This window comes from Vulpes lagopus, chromosome X (assembly GCF_018345385.1).
Source record: "Vulpes lagopus strain Blue_001 chromosome X, ASM1834538v1, whole genome shotgun sequence".
In the NCBI taxonomy this organism is placed as follows: Eukaryota; Metazoa; Chordata; class Mammalia; order Carnivora; family Canidae; genus Vulpes; species Vulpes lagopus.
Genome location: NC_054848.1, coordinates 31,167,510 through 31,189,433, shown reverse-complemented (window position 1 = coordinate 31,189,433; position 21,924 = coordinate 31,167,510). Strand labels below are relative to the sequence as shown.

The 21,924-nt window shown below is 35.1% G+C and overlaps 1 protein-coding gene across 6 annotated transcripts in view; it reads right to left on the bottom strand.

Annotated features, from left to right (window-relative positions):
• CFAP47 (cilia and flagella associated protein 47) overlaps positions 1 to 21,924 on the bottom strand; it is a 492,283-nt gene that overhangs the window by 310,834 nt on the left and 159,525 nt on the right. For all 6 annotated transcript variants that reach the window (XM_041740236.1, XM_041740239.1, XM_041740237.1 and 3 more), the window contains 4 exons: positions 21,599 to 21,699; positions 17,622 to 17,756; positions 16,252 to 16,483; positions 5,948 to 6,169 (listed from right to left, as the gene is read on the bottom strand). In XM_041740236.1, coding sequence (XP_041596170.1) covers positions 5,948 to 6,169; positions 16,252 to 16,483; positions 17,622 to 17,756; positions 21,599 to 21,699 — 690 coding nt within the window. The remainder of the gene's footprint in view (positions 1 to 5,947; positions 6,170 to 16,251; positions 16,484 to 17,621; positions 17,757 to 21,598; positions 21,700 to 21,924) is intronic.

Sequence of the window (21,924 nt, the reverse complement as noted above, 5' to 3'; positions counted from 1 at the left end):
TCTGGGTTTTCAATATATAGCATCATGTCATCTGCAAATAGTGAAAGTTTTACTTCTTCCTTGCCAATATGGATGCTTTTTATATCTTTTTGTTTTCTGATTACTGTGGCTAGGACTTCCAGTACTATGTTGAATAGAAGTAGTGACAATGGATATTCCTGTCTTGTTCCTGACTGTAGAGGAAAAGCTCTGTTTTTCCCTATTTAGCATGATATTAGCTGTGGGTTTTTCATATATGGCCTTTTTATGTTGAGGTACATTCCCTCTAAATCTACTTTGGTGAGGTGTTTTGGTTTCTTTTCTTTCTTTTTTTTTTTTATCATGAATGGATGTTGTACTTTGTCAAATACTTTTTCTGCATCTGTTGAAAAGATCATATAGTTCTTTTACTTTCTCTTATTGATGTGATGTACTACACTGATTGATTTGGAGATACTAAACCACCCTTGTGGCCCAAGCAAAATCCCACTTGATTGTGGTGAATGGTATTTAAAATTTTTGTTGAATTTGGCTTATTTTATTGAGGATTTTTGCATATCTGTTCATCAGAGATATTGGCTTATAGTTCTTTTTTTTAATTTTTTTTTTTTTTTTTGTGGTGTCTTTATCAGGTTTTGCTATCTGGGTAATGCTGGTCTCAAGGAATGAATTTGGAAATTTTTCCTCCATCTCTATTTTTTTGGAATAGTTTGAGAAGAATTAGTATTAACTTTTCTTTAAATGTTTGGTAGAGGGATCCCTGGGTGGCGCAGCGGTTTGGCGCCTGCCTTTGGCCCAGGGCGCGATCCTGGAGACCCGGGATCGAATCCCACATCAGGCTCCCGGTGCATGGAGCCTGCTTCTCCCTCCGCCTGTGTCTCTGCCTCTCTCTCTCTCTCTCTCTCTGTGACTATCATAAATAAATAAAAAATTAAAAAAAAAATAAATGTTTGGTAGAATTCACTTGTGAAGCCCTGTGGTCCTGGACTTTTGTTTGTTGGGGGCTTTTGGTTACTGATTCAATTTCTTTACTGTTTATCAGTCTGTTCAAATTTTCTATCTGTTCCTGATTCAGTTTTGGTGATACATCTGTTTCTAGGAATTTATCCTTCTCTTCTAGCTTGTCCAGTTTATTGGCATATAGTTTTTCATAATATTCGCTTATGATTATTTGCATTTCTGTGGTGTCAGTCGTTATTTCTTCTCTCTCATTTATAATTTTATTTATTTGGGTCCTTTCTGTTTTCCTTTCGCTAAGTCTGGCTACAAGTTTATCAATTTTATTAATTTTTTCAAAGAACCAGCTTCTGGTTTCATTCATGTGTTCTATTGTTATTTTAGTTTCTTTATCATCTATTTCTGCTCTAATTATTATTTCCTTCCTTCTTAGGCTGTTTTGTTTTGTTTTTTTTCCTAGCTCATTTAGGTATAAAGTTAGGTTGTTTGAGATGTTTCTTGCTTCTTGAGGTCAGCTTGTATTGCTATATATTCTCTCTTAGGACCTCTTTTATTGCATCCCAAAGGGTTTAGACCACTGTGTTTCCATTTTCATTTGTTTCCATGTATCTTTTCATTTCTTCTTTGATGTCCTAGTTGACCCATTCGTTATTTAGTAGCATGTTATTTAACTTCCACCTATTTGTTATCTTTCCAGATTTTTTCTTGTGGTTGCCTTCTAGTTTCACAGTGTGGTGGTCAGAAAAGGTGCATGGTATGACTTCTTTCTTCTTGTATTTGTTGAGGTTTGTTTTGTGGCCTACTATGTGATGTATTCTCGAGAATGTTCCATGTGCACTTGAAAAAATGTATATTGTGCTGTTTTAGGTTGAAATGTTCTGAATACATCTGCTAAGTCCATCTGGTCCAGTGTGTCATTCAAAGTCATTGTTTTCTTGTTGACTTTCTATTTAGCTGATCCATCCATTGATGTAAGTGGGGTGTTAAAAGTCTTTGACTATTATTGTATTATTATTGGTTAGTTCCTTTATGTTTGTTATTAAACACTTTCTGTATTTCTGTGCTCCCATCTTGGGTGCATAAATATTTTCAATTGTTATACCTTCTTGTTGGATTGTCCCCTTTCTTATGATGTAGTGACCTTCTTTGTCTTTTGTTACAGTCTTTGTTTTAAAGTCCAGTTTTTCCAATGTAGATATTGCTACTCTGCCTTTCTTTTGACATCTATTTGCATGATAAATATTTTTCCGTCCCTTGACTTTCAATCTGCAAATGTCCTTAGGTCTAAAATGAGTCTCTTATAGGCAGCATATAGATGAGTCTTATATTTTTTTTTATCCATTCTGACACCCTATGCCTTCTGATTAGAGCTTTTAGTCCATTTACATTCAAAGTAATTACTGATAAGTATGTATTACCATTTTAGTACTTGTTTTGTGGTTGTTTCTGAAAATTTTCTCTGACCTTTTGTCTTTATTTTTTTTTTTTTGCTTATTTTCTTCAGTGATATATTTGTATTTCTTTCTCTTTATTCTTTACATGTTTATATATATAGTTATATAGTTATATATAGTTACCATTTGGTTTGTATCTAACCTCTCCTGTATATAGCAGTCTACATTAAGTTGATGGTCATTTAAGTTTGAACCTATTATTCTCTCCTCTCCATGTCTTAGGCATATGTTAGTATATTTTATACCCTTTTTTGGTGAGTTCTTTGACTGATTTTTTTGCAGAAGTATTCATTTTTACTGCTTTCATGTTTCCTGCATTTGTACTGTCACTTTTGAATACTTTAAAAAAATATTTTATTTATTTATTCATGAGCAACAGAGAGAGAGAGAGGCAGAGACATAGGCCAAGGGAGAAGCAGGCTCCTGGTAGGGAGCCTGACGTGGGACTTGATCCCGGGTCTCAAGGATCACGCCCTGGGCTGAAAGCAGCACTAAACTGCTGAGCCACCCGGGCTGCCCTGTACTGTCACTTTTGGCCTCTCCTTTCCACTCAAAAAGTATTCTTTAATATTTCTTGCAAGGCTAGCTTAGTGGTCACAAACTCCGTTAGTTTTTGTCTGGGGAAATGCTTATCTCTCCTATTCTGAATGACAGCCTTGCTGGATAGAGTGTTCTTGGCTTCAGATTTTCCCTTTCAGCACTTTGAATATATCATGCCATTCTCTTCTGGCTTGCCAAGTTTTTGTTGAAGAATCCCCAGCTAGCCTTATGGGCTTCCTCTTGTAAGTTAATGACTTCTTTTGTCTTAATGCTTTTAAGAATTTTCTTTATCATTATATTCAGCAAATTTAAGTATAATATGTCTTGGTGTTGGCCTGCTTTTGTTGATTTTGTTGGGGGTTCTCTGTGCCTCCTGGATTGGGATGTCTGTTTCCTTTTCCAGATCACGGAAAGTTTTAGCTATTATTTCCTCAAACAAATTTTCTTCCCCTTTTTCTCTCTTCTTCTGGGAATCCTATACGAATGTTATTATGTTGGATGGAGGCACTGCATTCCCTATGTTTGCATAATTCTTTCTCTCTTTTGTTCAGCTTTATTGTTTTCCATTTCTTTGTATTCTAGGTCATTATTTAATTCCTCTGCTTCTTCCAGCCTGCTGTTCATTGAGTCAAATGTGTTTCTAATCTCATTTATTGCACTCTTCATCTCTTCATCTCTGACTGACTCTTTTTTAATTCTTCTATCTCTGTGGTAAGGGTCTTACCAATGTTTTCTATTCTTTCCTCAAGTCCAGTGAGTATCCTTATGATCATTACTTTAAATTCTCCATCAGCCTGTTAGTCATCTGTTTCACTTAGATCTCTGTCTGTGATCTTATCTTTTTCTTTCATTTGGGATAAATTCCTCTGACTTCTCATTCTAAGTCTCTGCCTGTTTTTTTTTTTTTTTTTAATTAGAAAAGGCAATTATTTCTCCTACTCCTAGCCTTATGAAGAAACATCATGTAGTGCTCAGGCCCTGGCTCTTTAGGGAATGTCTCTGATGTGTGCTGCATGTGTGCTGCTGCTGTGTCCTGGTCACTTTATCTTTAGGTCAGTCATCTGCCAAAAGCTTTCCTTGCCTGATGTGGGCAGTGTTTGGTCCCTGGCCTGAACATGGTGAGTTTTAACTAGGTATGCTTTGGTTTGCTTGTGAAATGAGACCTGTCACCACCTCCACTGGAACTAAGGTACTGCAAAACTCTCTGTTTGGGAGATGTGGTGTAGACTGGGATTTGTACCAGTCTTCTGGAGGAGGAATCTGCTGGCTTGGAACTGACGCAAACATGACTGAGAAGAGCAATCTCACTGGAGTGAAGGAGAGGAGGCTTAGTATAAGCAAGTTAGGCAGCCAGTATCATTCTGGGCTGCTTCCCACTGATGGTTCTGTGTTTATGGTGAGGGGCAGGGGAGGGAAATGGCACCAGCAAGCTCCTTTGTTCCTGGACAGGTGTCTCTGTGAATGCTGCTTTCTCAGGGACACACAGAGAGGGGCAAATGATCTCCCCAATGTGTGCCCCAGTCGTTCTTTACCTTGCTCTTTCCACGCTGTATGCCCTTGGGTTGTTTGCCTGCCTTCTCTCCAAAGTAGCACAGTGCTTTCCAGGCTGTATCACAGCCAAGCCCACTCATATTTAAAACTCCAGTGTTTAAGGCCCCCTGGTTGCAAAAGCTCATGAAAATCTGTACCTTTCATTTTCCAAGCCAATGGCTATGGGGAAACATTCTCCTTTTGTGTTCCCCTGTGTCTTCCTCTCTCACCATTCTCAGTGACCCTGGCTCCATCCCCTCAGTAGCACCCAAGATTGATTTCTCTCCTAAACTGTAACTCCATACTTCCTACCTTCTTCAATGTGGCCTCTTCCTCCCTTTCCTTGTTCTATCAGTCTTCAGGTCAATTTCTGGGGTATTTAGGATGATTTGATAGTTATCTGGTTATGTTCATGGAAGGAGGCAAGTCTAGAGTACTCCTACTCTGCTGTCATATTCCTGTTTCTCTGTATACCATGTCTAATTTTTAAGACCATAATATTGCTAGAGACTCAAAAATTCTGATTTGGAAATTAAAAAAAATTTTGAACACCAAATTTTTCATTTGCATTCCTGCTTTGAGATTCCTTTTGTTACCCTCCATCCCCACCCCTGCTAAGGTAGGTGAACATTTCTGTCCAACTATGGAATAGCTTCCATACACAAAGAAGCAATGATATAAAGACACAGCAATATATTTCAAAAATATGAACCCTATTGCATAATAATTACAAGTAACAAATGTTATTTTAGTGATATAGAAGCATGGTTATGGATGTTCCAGTGGATAAGGATACTGCAAATATAAGCAAAAGAAGTAATATAAATTAACCAGTACTCTCCTCAGACTTTTAATGAACACTGCTTTTCTATTTCTTGGCCACTCACCATTTATAATCTCTGCAGAGGAACACAGACATTATAATGACAAATATTTTCCCTATATTTTCTGTCAACCAGTTATGGAAATTTTCACCTGCTGATTATTTTAATATTAAAAGACAACTATGTGGACTAAAAGTTCATAGTATAACTTGAGATTATACTAACAGTATTCTGAGAAATAAACTTATTGGTATCATCCCTTTTTAGTTCTATGAACTTATATATTTGTCTAGGTAAGAAAACTCAAAATGAGGTCATGGACCAGAAGAAATAAATATCACCTAAAACTCCTTATAAATGCAAATTAACATCATAAACTCTGTGGGTAAGGGCCAGAAACCTGTTTAACATGCTCTCACAATGATATGGATTGATGATAAAGCTTGGGAATGAATGCCTTAAGTTGCCAATTCAATAGTCTATGAAATGTTTATTTTCCATTATCTTTCCAAGGTATATATTACAGGATTATGCATATACTGGAAACATGGTAAATATATTATAAAAAGACAAATAATATCAAAATCTACCTATCTACCCATTTACTTATGTATCTATCCAAGCCAAAATTACATGCTTAAATTAGCACATTCATGTTCTTACATGAGAAAGTCAAGAAGTGAAGAATGTTGAGAATGAAGTTGAATCACCCTTTCAGTGTAATCCTCAGGTAAGGACTGACTTAAATTAATTCCAGGTGGTATTTTTCCACTCAAGTGGAGCATCACATCATAAATGGTCTTATTGTATTTCGAAAAGTCATTCTGTCTGAAAATTTTTTTGGATGATGAGGTTGATGAGTAGAATTGTATTTTATACACTTCCCTATGAGAAAACAATTTTAAAATTAAAAAAGAATATCAGTATGTTATATTATGAAAAAATTTTTCAATGACTAAATAAAGTTCTACTTAAAATCAAATAAGAAATTATAAAATTCACCTTACTCAGCTATCATTTGTTAGTACAAATTAGATGTTTTGATAACCCTGGAACTTTCTATTATCTCATTTTAAACACGCATCATAATCTGAGGTTGCAATTGTCAGGTCTGGAAGATTGGATTGTGAATAGAAAATGTAACTGCTTTGGATAAACAGTACAGGAGTTAAGTCCTGGACCCATTAACTGCTAGCTGGTTGAGAAGTTATCCAAACTCATTGAACTCAAATTTTATACCATTTAAACTGGAGGTAATAATGCCTATGATAGTTTTCAAGATAGATGTCAAATATTCATCACACATGTATAGACAAAAACAAATTTATACATATTTTCTCAATATTGTATTCTAATAATTAGAAGGGCTCATCCTGCACATTGGCCTCATAAGCAGAGACTCACATTTTAAAGATAAACCCAGAGAGCTAATGCTCTTATATATTTCTCTGTCCTTTAAATAAGACAGTACAATCTCTATTTCTGATACTTCTCACACTGAGTTACAATGGATGCTAATTATTAAATGGATTAAAAAAATTCAAACAATTCTTGCTCTCTATAGTTTATCAATTATCTAATACTACAGTATACTGTCTACTTGTTTGCTAGCAATCAAAGTCAAAATGTATCACTAATTTAGACTGATAAATAAAAAGTGCCCAAGGAGTCATTTTGAGTGGCCATTCTCCAGTTTGGTAGCTAGTAGGTCTATATTGCATATTATAGGACAAAGTACATTGACTTAGATAAGGGTTTGAGTACCATTGCTCAAACTCTGGCTCTTCCTCTTACTGTGTGACTTTATGGAAGCTACTTGACTTGTCTGTTTCTCAAGTTCCTCATTAGTAATGTATATAATAGAGCTAGTATATCCTGAAGGTACCAACAAAGCAAATATTTCATTGAAAATAATTAATACCTGAAAATATTTCTATAAAAAATTATGAAGAAGATAAATGATCTAAACAGAATTAAGACATAACCAGACAATAACTAAAAAAAGAAGGAGAAAAAACAAGTTGAATATAAATAGTAAGAAACAATAAATAATATGAATGGACACACAGGGCCCACATATTATAGTTTTAAGACACAGATTTTAAAGTAATTGTATGTACTATGATTAAGATTGAGAATTTTGTCATTGAACTATAAGTTATATAAAAATATAACTAAATGGAGAGGCTTCTGGGTGGCTCAGTCTGTTAAGCATTTGATTCTTGATTTCACCTCAGATCATTATCTCAAGCCCTGTGTCTGGCTTTGCGCTCAGAGTGGAGTCTGCTTGAGATTCTCTCTCATTCTGCTTCAGTACCTCCCCCCACTTGCTCTCTCTCTCTTCCTCTCTCTCAATAAATCAAATCTTTAGGGGTACCTTGCTGGCTCAGTCATTTAAGCACCTGCCTTCAGTTCAGGTCATGATCCCAGGGGCCTGGAATGGAGCTCCACATTGGGCTCCCTGCTCAGCAGGAAGCCTGCTTCTTCTTCTCCCTCTGACACTTCCCCTGCTTGTGCTCTCTTCTATCTCTCTCTCAAATAAATAAATAAAATCTTTAAAATATATGTATATAACTAAATGGAAAATTTAGAAACAAACAAATCTAGTAAGTAAAATGAAGAGAGCAATGGATGAAGTTAACAGCAAACTAAATCAAATGAAGAAAAAACTAATGCAATGGAATATAGGTCATAGGAAAGTATCTTACTACAACAGAGAGGGATAAAAGGATGGAAAACACAGAAGAGTGAGCAAAGGAGAGGAGCCCAAAAGAATGAGGTAGTCACATAATGGAAAGCATATTGACTAAGAGAGTTCCAAAACTGACAATAAAAAAATCAGACCACAGATGAGAGAATCACTATGAACCACAATAAGAATAACTACAAAGAACAGGCTCTTCATGGTACAACATTTCCAAATGACCAAGAAAATATAAATTTTTTCTTAATATCAAGAGTAGTAAAATGTCAATTCAAACCTCACTCAGAGCTAATATTGAAAAGACTGAAAATATTAACTGTTTCTTGGAATATAGAGCAAATAGAACTTTCATATATGACCTGTGGTAGTGGAAATAGGTACAACCACTTTGGAAAGCTACTTGGAAATAACTTCTAAAGGTGATCATATTTCCATCTTATGATTTAGCAATTTTACTCAACATATAAGCCTTTCAGAAATATGTATCAAAAGACATATGTTAAAATGTCCATAGTTACATTTTTCATAATAGAAAAATCTAGAAGCCAGTGAAACATCTATGGACAGAATGATTCAATAGAATATACATATAATGACCTAGTGTACAGCATTACTAGTAATCCACTTTGAAATGCAATAGTGAATCACATGAACATAATATTGATAAAAAAAAATCCAGATGCTACAAAAAAAACGCAAATTGTATGATTTTTCCTACATCATGTTCAAAACTAGAAAAAAACTAATCTTTGGTGTTAGAATTCAGGATAATGGTGACCTCTCCAGGGGATGGGAAGGGAAATAGAAGTGGCAGGGATTTGGAGATGTTAGCTATGCTCTATTTCTTTTTTTTTAAATGATTTTATTTATTTATTCATGAGAGACACAGAGAGAAGTCAGAGACATAGGTAGAGGGAGAAGCAGGCTCCCCACAGGGAGCTCAATCCCTGGACCTCTGGATCACACCTTGAGCCAAAGGCAGATGTTCAACCTCTGAGCCACACAGACCTTCCACTATGCTCTATATCTTGGTCTAAGTGATAGCTACACACATGTTCACATAGTATAATTCTGTCTATATGTTATGTGGTGACAAGCATGATTAAAATTCAAAAACATAAACCTTAAACTCTGGAGTTCACAGATCTATGCTTGCATGATAAAACTAAAAAAAAAAAAAAAAAAGGTAAGGAAATGATTACCATAAAAGGCAAGCTGGTGATTTCTTTTCAGTTATAGAGATCCTGTAGATTGTGAGTGTCAAAGAGGTTTCTGGGGTGCTGTTAAAGGGAAGCCTGCACAGGGATTTGCTCTAGGAGTAAAATGATGGGTTGTACTTGGTTTGTGAATCTTTTTCTATGTGTATTTTATTTCATGATTTGAAAAGTCAAGAGGGAACAGCTTGGGTCTTCAAAGTTCCCCAACCCCTTAAAGGCTGACTGAAATTAGGTAGTTAAAATTACTATCTAGAGGATTGTTAAAGGAAAAGGTGACATTGTTAGTGGATTAACTGGATTATAACTGGATTTCCCACTGGGAGTACAAATTCTGATGTATAAACTACAGTCTTTTCTTTAATATCTATATGTATGCATATCTCACAAGTGTGGACTTTAATTAAAATTTTGATAACTGTTAACAATATTCCTTCTCTTCTTGTTTATATTTTAAGATATTAGATTATTTAAAGTTTCTTTTCAATTATGAGAGTCCTTTTACTTTGGAGATTGAAAATATGCACAAGCAAAAGGCTCATGTACTTACATCATGATCTATTTCTCCAGGTAAAGAAACTACCTACCACTTACCACTATTCCCAGCAAACAAGTAGTAAAATGGTTAAAGAAGGAAACTGCCTTGAGAAGAATTATAAAATGATTCACTATTCTCACTGTAATGTGGAAAAATGAAAAAAATTCAAGGAAGCCAACTCTAATCAGTTATTTAACACTTTTATTTTAACACTTTCACTCTAAAGACACATTTTTGTGATTTTGTTGGACATGGCTGGCAAAAAGAATAGGCAGCCTGCCCAGAAATGGAGGAGAAACTTTATGTTTATATTGCTAAATTTATCAGTGATCTTGCCAGCAGCTCAAAGTGGCAAAGAGAAACGCATACCACACACACACACATACACACACACACACACACACACACACACAGAGTTTAGAAAATGTCAGAAGTTTCTTATCAAACTGGGAAAAAATCTTGTGCAAGGTAAGGAAAAATATTAATGAAATATCATTTGGTAACTGCTTGGAAAAGATCGGTTTTAAATTTACCTTCCACTGTCAAATAGAAGAGTTGGTGAATACAGTGAATGAGATCAGAAATATATAATGCTGCTAACATAATACTAACTAAATTTAATAATAACAGCTAACATTTATTGAATGCTTATTAGGTCTCATACTCTGTTCTCATAAAGGTATTACCTTTTTTAAGTATCACAACAATCATATAAGGTAGGTATTATTATTACCTCTTTTTATAAATGAGGAAGCAGAGGCAGTGAGAAAATATTTCATTTTGTATGCTGTCATTATGAATGGTAGACTATTCTATTGATTAATTTGATTTCCTGTGAGATTCTATATATTTACACTAAATGCACATTTCTGGTATAGAATGTAGCTCTAAAACAATTTGAACCCTTTCCCCTAAGCTTCCTGACTGGCATTCCCAGATGTGCTCTTGGTGTGTGGCAGCTGGAAGGAGGTACATATTGGAATAGAAGTTTGGACTAGCAATGACATGTACTGCAATCACTTCTGCCAGATGCAGTGGAATTTTCATTATGATGTAAATGTTTCTGTGATCAGTTGCTTACAGATCTTCCCAGTAGTGTTTAGAAAAAATGTTAATTCCCACAATTCATCCAACCTGAAGTGAGTGGGCTATTATATTTAGTACATTTCCTCTGATGATTTTGGAAACATAAATTGTGTTCTCTTATATTTTTTCAATAGCTATTTCCATCTTTTGGCGATTTCAGGAAGGGCTGAAAATAAATAATATCTAGGGGCCTCTAAGAATTGTAAACAGACTACTAATCAATAAAGGTAATCTCCTCAAATAATTGGTTTCTGCTATTCCACCTGAATATCTCTCAAATTAACAAATGACATGGACCATATGGCCTGTCTGCCACAAATTGGTGTTTGTAAAGAGTGAAATTATCTGAGCTAATATACCAATAAAGCAGCATTTCTGACAATCTGTATCTTCAGGTTCATGAAAGCTGATGCATAAATATGTCAAAAAATGTTCAATAGTGTTAAAAGGAAAACAAAAAGTTTTTGATGTCCATACCGTAATTCACAATGAATTCTAGTTTTCCAGGTTATACATCCTGTAGTGGATGACTCTTCAGTGGGGGGTTATTGCATATAAGGCAATATAATTCCACTTTCCCTGTTAATACGGCTGACTTTGCTAGAATTGAAGGCTTGCCCAGGACTTTGAGCTTCACTGGATCTGAAATCCTAGACTTAGCCTATAAACATTAGGATTATATAACTCTCCTCAGTTCTAGACTACCATATTCTTAATCTTCTTGAACTGATATACCTAACCACAGGTACTTATAGTGCCCAGTCTAAAGCCAAAGACAGGAAGACATGGACATGGCCAACAAGCACATGAGAAAATGCTCTGCATCACTTGCCATCAGGGAAATACAAATCAAAACCACAATGAGATACCACCTCACACCAGTGAGAATGGGGAAAATTAACAAGGCAGGAAACAACAAATGTTGGAGAGGATGCGGAGAAAAGGGAACCCTCTTACACTGTTGGTGGGAATGTGAACTGGTGCAGCCACTCTGGAAAACTGTGTGGAGGTTCCTCAAAGAGTTAAAAATAGACCTGCCCTACGACCCAGCAATTGCACTGTTGGGGATTTACCCCAAAGATTCAGATGCAATGAAACGTCGGGACACCTGCACCCCGATGTTTCTAGCAGCAATGGCCACAATAGCCAAACTGTGGCAGGAGCCTCGGTGTCCATGGAAAGATGAATGGATAAAGAAGATGTGGTTTATGTATACAATGGAATATTACTCAGCAATTAGAAACGACAAATACCCATCATTTGCTTCAACGTGGATGGAACTGGAGGGTATTATGCTGAGTGAAATAAGTCAATCGGAGAAGGACAAACAGTGTATGTTCTCATTCATTTGGGGAATATGAATAATAGTGAAAGGGAATATAAAGGAAGGGAAAAGAAATGTTGGGAAATATCAGGAAGGGAGACAGAACATAAAGACCCCTAACTCGGGGAAACGAACTAGGGGTGGTGGAAGGGGAGGAGGGCGGGTGTTGGAGGGGAATGGGTGACGGGCACTGAGGTGGACACTTGACGGGATGAGCACTGGGTGTTTTTCTGTATGTTGGTAAATTGAACACCAATAAAAGTTAATTAAAAAAAAAAAATAAAGCCAAAGACAAAATGCCAAATAGTGGAGCTCATGTCTTTCAAGTGTCAAAGCTCCCTAAGTCTTAATCTGATTCTACAATAATTAGCAAGTGGAATGAAGCTTAAAAGCACTAGCTCTAGGGTAGAATGCTTGGCTTCAAATCCTGGCTCTGCTATTTATCAGGTGAGTAACTTTGAGAAACTTACTAATTCTCTCTTTGCCTCAGTTTCCCACAATAAAATGGGTATAATAATAGTATTGACCTCATAGGATTATTATAAAGAATACATGAATTAATACGCACAAAACACATATGTTTTGTTCCTAGTAGGAGCCCAATATATATATGAACTATTATCATTAATAAAATACCAACACACAATTTTTTTTTAAAGGAACAAGGTAACAGACATATTGCCAAGCAAGTTCAACAGGGCATGGATTACTAGACCACAATAATGAAAGCAATAACAGAAATTACAGATCATTAAGCTGGGATAAAATGAAAGAGTAAAACTGTAGAAAACTATGAGAAGGAATATCAATTTTCTTTTCAAGATGATAAAATTAATATATGTGCTTATCTTCTCTCCTCAAAATATTCCTGAAATGTCAGAAAGACTGGAGAACTATAACAACACTAAAGTTGGGGAAAGAATCATTAGTATAGCAACGACTCTGAAGAATATCTGTAAAACAGAATGAATGGAATCGTATTAAGGAATAAATTAAAACGATGGACTGCATAGCAGTAGGCTGCAGAAAAAAAGGACACCATTTTTCCTAAAGGAACATAAGTCACCAAGATTATGGCTGGCAGATACAGAGGAAGGAAGTGACCTTCAGTACAGTAATAATGATGATTAATTCAAGTACTATATTTGGAAGAGATATTTGAGAAGATGCATCCGTAACACAAAAATAGGATGCTATTATGAAAGAAATAGATGGAAGAAGGATGGAAGGGAGGAAGGAAGGAAGGCATAAAGAATAACAGAGTTCTTGTAAAACAAAACTATAAACACCAATTAAAAATTTTATAGAATACTGGGAGAGCAAATGAGGATCTACAAACATAAGAAAGCAAAGACAGAAAAAAATCATAGGACATAACTGAAAGTGGTATAAAGGATCAGTCATGCAGGTCCACTATCATTCTTAAAGGAGATAAAAAGACAGTGAGAGAATAAAGAAAAATTGAGAAAAGCAAAGGCAGGAAAGAGGAGAGAGGGAAGACTAGTTGAATGATGAGTTTTCCTAGTAAAAGGGTCTAATGAATACCAAGTAGATTGAATGATATAAAATATTCTCACAGTCAGATTTTATTTCATAAATTTCAAATTAGCAAAGAAATGGGAACCATAAAATAACTCTGAGAGAATGAACATGGTAGTCACAAAATATGACATTAGACTTCTTTTTTTTTTTTTTTTTTTTTTGATATTAGACTTCTCATGAGAAAAACTGAGAGTCCAGATGATGGGGTAATGTAGGAAACATTGAGGTAAGGGGTTCAAAGATTGGCAACATTATATTACCTTGAAAGTATTCTCTTAGCCTGAGAGTCCATGATCCAAATATTCCAAATAAAGTATTAGCAGTGAACAACATTGTTACTTGGACAAAGTTTTTAATATTCAAAGATTTCTGGGCTAGAAAGGTCCCCATATTCCTTTAAAACTGTCTTTCCCCAAGACGTACCCAATGACATGAGCTGTTACCCACTTATCAAAATAGCAAGGTACTCAACTCTGTCAGTTAACAACCAGACCGGCATTGTAACTCATTAATAGGGATATAAAATAGAAAACTTACTAGAAAGTCATTCAAAAATAAAATAGATTTTTAAAAGCTTATATTAGTTGATTCAGTGATCCCACTCTGAAATCCTTCCTATGTAACATCCAGGAATATTTGCTACTACTTACAAACAGATACAATGAATCTTGGCATTGTTTACATTAGGAAAATACAGAACAAAATAACATAACATAATAACATAAGTAAATACCCCCATATTAATGTGAATGGGCAAGTATATAAAGATGCATAAATCCAATAACATATTGGATTTAACATAAGCTATAGTTACAGTAAAAATATGTAGAAAATAAAAATTAAGATCACAAGCTCTATAAAAAAAACAACCAAAATTAGAATGCTTAATAGCAAAAATTGTAGGATGCATCTAACATGGAATAAAGACATAAATGTATAGACCTGAAAATAATTAAGCATACAAGTCAAATTTAAAGAAGTGAATAATAAAAAAAATCAGCATTAAATGATTTAGAAAACATGGAAATGGATAAATTAATTCAAAAATTTATTCATCTCATGAGACCTAAAAGTATAATATGCATAATAGGAGCACCTGCATGGCTCAGTTGGTTAAGCACCTGTCTTTGGCTCAGGTCATGTCACGATCCTGAGGTCCCAGGATCAAGCCCTGCATTGGGTTCCTTGCTCAGCAGGGAGTCTGCTTCTCCTTCTGCTCCTTACCCTGCTTGTGCTCTCTCTCTCTCTCTCAAATAAATAAATATTTTTAAAAAGTGTAATATGTATAATAAAAATTATAAATAAGAGTCTATGAGCATATAAACAATACTCAGTCATTACTGTCAGATAATGAATTTTAAATGTCTGATCAATGATTTCCCCAAAATAAAAAATCATTAAAATTTACTCAAAATATATATAATTTTCAGTAGAACAAACAGCAAAGCAGAAAACTGAAAAGTTATTAACCAAATAACTTCTCTAAAAAATTCCCTGAAGTCAGATGATTTTATGATCAAGCCTGTAAATTTTCAGTGTATCTGTTGTATTAATTTTCCCTCAGCATAAGTAAAGATGAAATATTAGCTAATTCATTTGATGAAACTGATACAGTCCCATTAATTTAAAAAACTGAAAAAGATAGCTTTTATAGGAAAAGTATAGATTGAGCGTAACTTAATCGCTCCTGAACATAGATGCAAAAATGCTACTATAGCTCTTCTAGCTACAGAGATGAAGTACTTGCCCCTCTGGTGCCTGCAAGTCACTCCAAGCTCTGAGAAAGGAGGTAGAAAAACTGTGAGAACCACTACACAAGGGAAGTGCCTAAATATCAATTTAAATTAACAACAGAATTAAGTGACTTGATCTAAACCAAAGCAGTTTATCTACTTTAGATATGCTGAGTAATAAAAGCCCATGAAAGAGGGAAGTAAATGTACTGTCTACTTGACTATACTCTAGATCCAGGGCTGATATTTCCTTTATATATACATGTGGGGTTTCCAAAAGTTTCAAATTTAAAACTTACCCATAGTTTACCCCCTTGTCATTTGACAGATGAGGAAAGTGAGGTTTAGTGACTTTCAGTACTTACCTCAAATCTTAAGAGGTTTAGAAGAAATTAAAAGAGTATACCCATACCAGGGGAGCCTGGGTGGCTCAGTCAGGTAAACTCCTGGTGTTGGCGCAGGTCATGATCTCAGAGTCCTCAGGTCAAGCCCCGTGTGGAGTCTCATGTTGAGCTTTGTGTGGAGCCCTGCATGGGGCTCCCATCTCAGCAGGCAGTCTGCTTGAGATCCTCTCCCTCTGTTCCTCCTGTCATGTGCACATGCCCGCACCCACAATCTCTCTCAAATAAATAAATCTTTTTTTTAAGTATACCTACACCAAAGAATTTATATTTGTGTCCTTTTGCTTTTCTTAGTAGCCTCCTCCTAATTTACCAATTTATAAGAAATCATTTAACGTTGTGTTTCATGTAAAACAACCCCAGTGAGTAGATTATATTTTGTTATATGATACAAAGCAAATTTTAGAGAAACACATAGCTTTTACCTTCTTATTGTTTCTGGAATAGAAAGACAATGGGGTCCTTCAGGCCAGCCGAAGAGACTGAACCAGGTCTGAGCAGCATTTACAACCTTCTCAAAGAAGTCATATGCCTTTGTTCCTTCTTCAGGAGAAAAGCATTGCTCATTTTTCTCCTCCTTTTCCATAGATCTATCATTGTGTTTCTTTGACGTTTTACTTTTGCGTGAGTTCAACCTTTCATGTATTATTTCAATTCCTAAAATTCACATTTGTTTGTAAAAAAGGGTTACATCACCATAGAGTAAAATATCCTGTCAGCTATTGCTATTTATATGCAGACAAATAAAGCTCATTTTACAAATTATGCTATGCTCTCAAAGAAATTCTGAGTCAATTTACTGTATCTTAAAAACAAGAAAATAGATTTATTTTCAATACCTAACAGAAATACTTTAAAAATAGATGAATTTCAATAAAGAAAACCATTAAATTTTCTCTTGCCATAATGGTATGTGAAAACATTCCCCAAAATGGAATGTTTCATTTTCAATTTCACATGTAAAATATTTTCACCATTCTTCAATTCTACCCAATAGACAGAATTAAACCTTAGATGGAAAACTTATAGAAACAAAATATTGGTTTCATATTCAAAATGACTCTTTATCCAAGTGAAGCACTTTAATAAAACAAAACGTTTCAAGGTAGAGAGATTTTTCAAGAATACAAAATGATTTTATATTCTTTTCACAAATATCTATGTGATGGCACAAGCACACAGTCATTTAAAAACCTCACAATATTTAATTTGGTTTGGTCCATTCAATAAACAGGAAAATTTTCAATATTACCCATATCCAGAGAAAGGAATATTTGAAGAGTTAATTTCAATTGATAATATCAAATTTGTATCTTTATCTATTTATCTGTGCTCAATCTCTTTCTAAGTTAGGTAATACTGTCTCTAGCTAAATAATTGGCAGACAAACCCATAGTCTGGCCGTTCCCAAACTGTACAGAGGGACCTGGGATGTCAGCAAATTTAGAGGGGCTCTACAGGGTATTATTTAACATTATAGTTAAATATCACTACTGCATATATTGGATATCACATGAATTACTACTCTTAGGTTTTTCAACCAAACCATTTAATAAAGGGAATAGCTTGGCACATCTTTTGACCTCAGGGAAAGGTACTGAGAACAGTATACTGTGAACAAAACACATTAGAGAATCGCTGCTCCACATCATTGGAGAGAGCTCCCAAAGCAGATGACCCACTTTTTTCATGGATTTCTTCTTACCTGAAAAAGCCTAAGTTTTCAGTTCAGTAATATTAAACAGATCATGTTATGAACTGGGTTTGCTCAGTACATTATATATTTGCCACATACCAACAGATAATCTTCTCTCTGCAGGCTCAGCATCATTAAATTTAGTAGGAGCAGGAGAGGATAAACCGACTTCTTGGTAGGGAAGCAAAACACTGTCTCTACTCTTCACAGAACTCACAGAACTGTCATCCTTATCTACAAAATGATATGTTGGAACATAGTAAGTCAACAAGCATTGTGAATTCACTCTCAAATTATTGAACCTGAATTTCATAAGTTTATATATAATATTCATACTATATGTAATAAATATGTATATATATGCACACACACATATACATACATAGAGTAAAAATTTTTTTAAAGTCTAAATGTCCATTATACTTCAAATAAGATGTCAAGGAAAAGACCATAAAAGCTGATATGGTTTTCTGAATTGAATTAATTTTATTTAACAAGGCAATTATTGTGGTATATCAAAATTTTCAGAGAATGAACAACGCTCACATTTAAGATAAATAAATATATGGAAACCATTAAATGTTTTTACACCAAAATTTTTGGAATTATTATATATGGTGCTCAAAATTAAATACAAGAAGAGCATCACTAATGAAAGTAGTTTCTTCCTGGTTAATTTTTTTAAATGAAATCACTGTTTAAGATTATCAGTTGCCACCATTTTGCATAGCTTTCAATATTTATTCCAATTAGAGTTGCTGTATATACACTAGAATTTGCCACCATGGTAATCTGAACTCAACCAAAGGCAATGTTAAGAAAAGGCATTATATGTGAAGTAAGGCCAGATTATCTATCTATCTATCTATCTATCTATCATCTATCATCTATCATCTATCTTTCTATGTATTCACATATGTATATATAAGTTTATACATATATATGCATAATGTAATTCTGTCAGAAAAGCATGGCCTTTGCATTTATAAATTTCTGATTTTAAATCTTGGCACTACAATTCCTGAGCTATTAAACCATGGGTATGTTATACAAGTTCTCTGAAACATGTTTTTATCCATAAAATAGAAACCAAAGCTTCTGAGCTCATAAATTTGTTGTGAGGGTTACTTTACAGGCAATAACACAGAGAGGTAAGCTGGCTTATACTAAGTTCCTTTCATTTTTTTTCAATACAAAAACAATCAGAATTTTCCAGGGAATCTGTGCCAAACAGGTCTGCATATCTCTGCAATGCTATGCCACTACAGACTTCATAAAAATGAGCCTTAGGAAACTCAATGATAGAATAATTCATCATGGATGTATTAGGCATTATCTTTTCAACTTACCACCAAATGATAAAAAGTTCCTAGTGGGAGACAAACCCACATCTGTACTCTTCAAAAGTTAATTATTCATATAGTAGTTTTTATTCAGCATATTAGCTGTAATAAGTAAATCATACTGCTTTACTTTATGATATATCTAATGTGTTTTAAGATTTCACCTTTACTGAACATATCATAATCTAGAGCACGGTAGCTAAATGTGTAGGTTCCGAGGCCGTTCTTTGGTTAGAATTCCCTGGGGCAAACTGCTCAAACTCTATATGACTCAGTTTCTTAATCTGTAAAGTGAAATTAGTAAGAGTATCGAACTCAGTTGTTGGAAGGATTAAATGAAATAACAAATATAAGCCACTCAACAGAGCACCATGTGCCTGGGGAGCATTAAATATATATTATAAATTATTACTGTACATATTTTTAAAGATATTTTAGAATATTTAAAAATCATGTCTTTCTATAATAATATTTACTGAAATGGATGCATTATTTTTAATCCACAGATTTCATACCCAGTCATCATATAAGCACTAAGACTCTATTCATTTTTTCCTTTTAAAGAAATAGCAATATTTTATACAGTAACTCCTCATTACTTTTTGGAGTATATTATGAAAAATATGAGTGTTAAACCAATAATAACAGCAGTTATGATAGCAATAATAATGAAATGATGATAGTAGTAATAGTAATAATTTCCAAGTATTTACTCCAGGAGTCCTCACAAAAGTCTTTGAAATATTGTTAATATCCTATTATTCTCCTACCATGCACATTTTGTTAAATAACAGATGTTTGCGGATCTAAGAGTTAACAATAAAAGCCTATGGCAAAATGGTAAGATTAAAACACAAAATAGAATTTCCACCCATGTTCTGTAATATTTCATCCACTGCTCTTTCCATTATGTTGCATTATCTGAAATCTGGCCCCCGGTATTAGAAGAATATAAAAATATTACATCAGAATTGATCAGAAAATCTTTAAAATTTTGAGAATGTGCTTAAATTTTGTAATATATATGTGCTCAGAAGGAACAGTCAGAGAGGCGAGAAGAACCCCAGGGAAGTATGGTATGTGGAAGTCCAGAGAGAGTTTGAAGAGGGGTTGGGGGTGGGAGTGGTCAACAGTGTAAACTGCTGGTCAGTAGTGGAGTAACAGCAGTGTAATGGAAGAATGCTCTGCCTCACGCCTGACATGTCCTTCCTGTTAAAGGAACCTAAGTTATTCTTTTTTTTAAAAAAAAAAAATTATTTATTCATGAGAGACACACAGAGAGAGAGAGAGGCAGAGACATAGGCAGGGGGAGAAGCAGGTTCCCCATGAGGAGCCCCATGTGGGACTTGATCCCAGATCCTGGGATCATGACCTGAGCCTAAGGCAGCTGCCCAACCCCTGAGCCACCCAGGCATCCCTGAATCTAAGGTATTCTAAATATTTAGTTTCCCTTGCGATTTTTCTCCAATTTTTCTCCGTCTGGGAAACCAAATGGTTTATCTGATTGCTAAATTTGCAAAGATTAAATCGGGAATGCAAGGCCTGGATTCACCTTTTTTTCTTTCTCTTTGGGAACTAGCCTATCCACTGAAAGGATATAGTCCCCTCTCTCTTCCCTGTTGTTATCCTAGCCGGGCCCCCAAAGCAGCTAAGAGGGAGGCATAATTCAAAGGGCAAGAGTGAGCAAGGTCCCTGGATAAAGGGACCCAGATAAAGGAATGGCCTAAATCAGGAGTCAGTCTTGCCTCTCGGCTTTGTGACAGACAATTGTGACAGACAATGGTTTCCGATGCCTGCTTGGCATTTGGAAGTTTGGAGTGTTCTTGCCTGATTGTCTCTATTTCTTCTGCAAAGTCAGAGAAAAGGTCATGCCCTGAGACTGAGGCAGAACAGGGCTGAACAGGTTTCACAGCAGTGGTAAACATTTGAAGAAGCAAGTGGAAAATAGGAGAAAACTAGTTACAAACACAGAAAAGATCTCCAATTCAGCCCTGAAACATAAGGCCTTGACAATCTACACAGATGGAATGTTTTACCACTCCTCATCTTTCCTCCTCCCCTGAGATTTACTCCATCAATCATTTGTCTCTGTGTCTTGCATTTCAAATTTCTCAGCTTAGCAGCTTCACTTCTATTGTTCTCAGTCCCTCACCATTTCCCTGGTAGCAACTCCCACTGGCGTAGTAACCACTCTCTTGCCCATTTTAATTCAGCTCTCGTCTCAACAAGCGTTCCCTTTCTAAATCAGTGATACTCAGAAATCACAGAAGGTTCCCATCATTACAGAATAAAGGGTGCCCTGGCCCCTTGATTGCCTGCCTTATGTCGCCCATAAGACCTGCCATGCTTTTGCTCTATTATCCTTTGCCGAGATTGTGCTGTTTAGGACCATTTGTCAAACTCTACACAGATGTCCTCTCTTCTCTAAAGTTATCCCAGACCCCAAACATCAATGTTAGCCTCTATACCACACCCACATTTCCAACACTACAATTGGCTCTTACTTCAAACACCTTTGTATTTATTTATTTGTATCTTTTACTAGATTTTCACCTTTTGCAATTAAGAGACACTGCCATATTCTACTCTCAGTGATAACTGCAGCTCTTAGAAATGGCAGGAGTTTGATAAATATTAGTTAATTTTAAAGTCACTTTACTTCTAGGTGTCAACTGTGGATAACAAGAACATATACAGTAAGACTAGGAGACAATAGTTATATATCTAACTTACCATCCTTTAAAATAATTGTTTGCTTATCAAGATGAGTTGCCATATATGGGTAAATAGTAAGAAGACAGTTTTCTGCTGTTGCAGTAACTGGAAGCGAAAACCTAAAAGTGAAAACATTGCATTTCAATAAAATAAAATTGTCAGATGCAGTAAATACAATGAAATATTTTCCAAGTACCCTGGATGGCTTAAATGATTAAGACATGAATTATTCATCATTTTCAAATTGTCTACCTACTTTGTTTTTCTTAACCACCTACTGTATCTACTTTAATGGTTTAGGAATATTTACTTTTAAAGCTTTTAACAGAGATGGTAAATTTCAC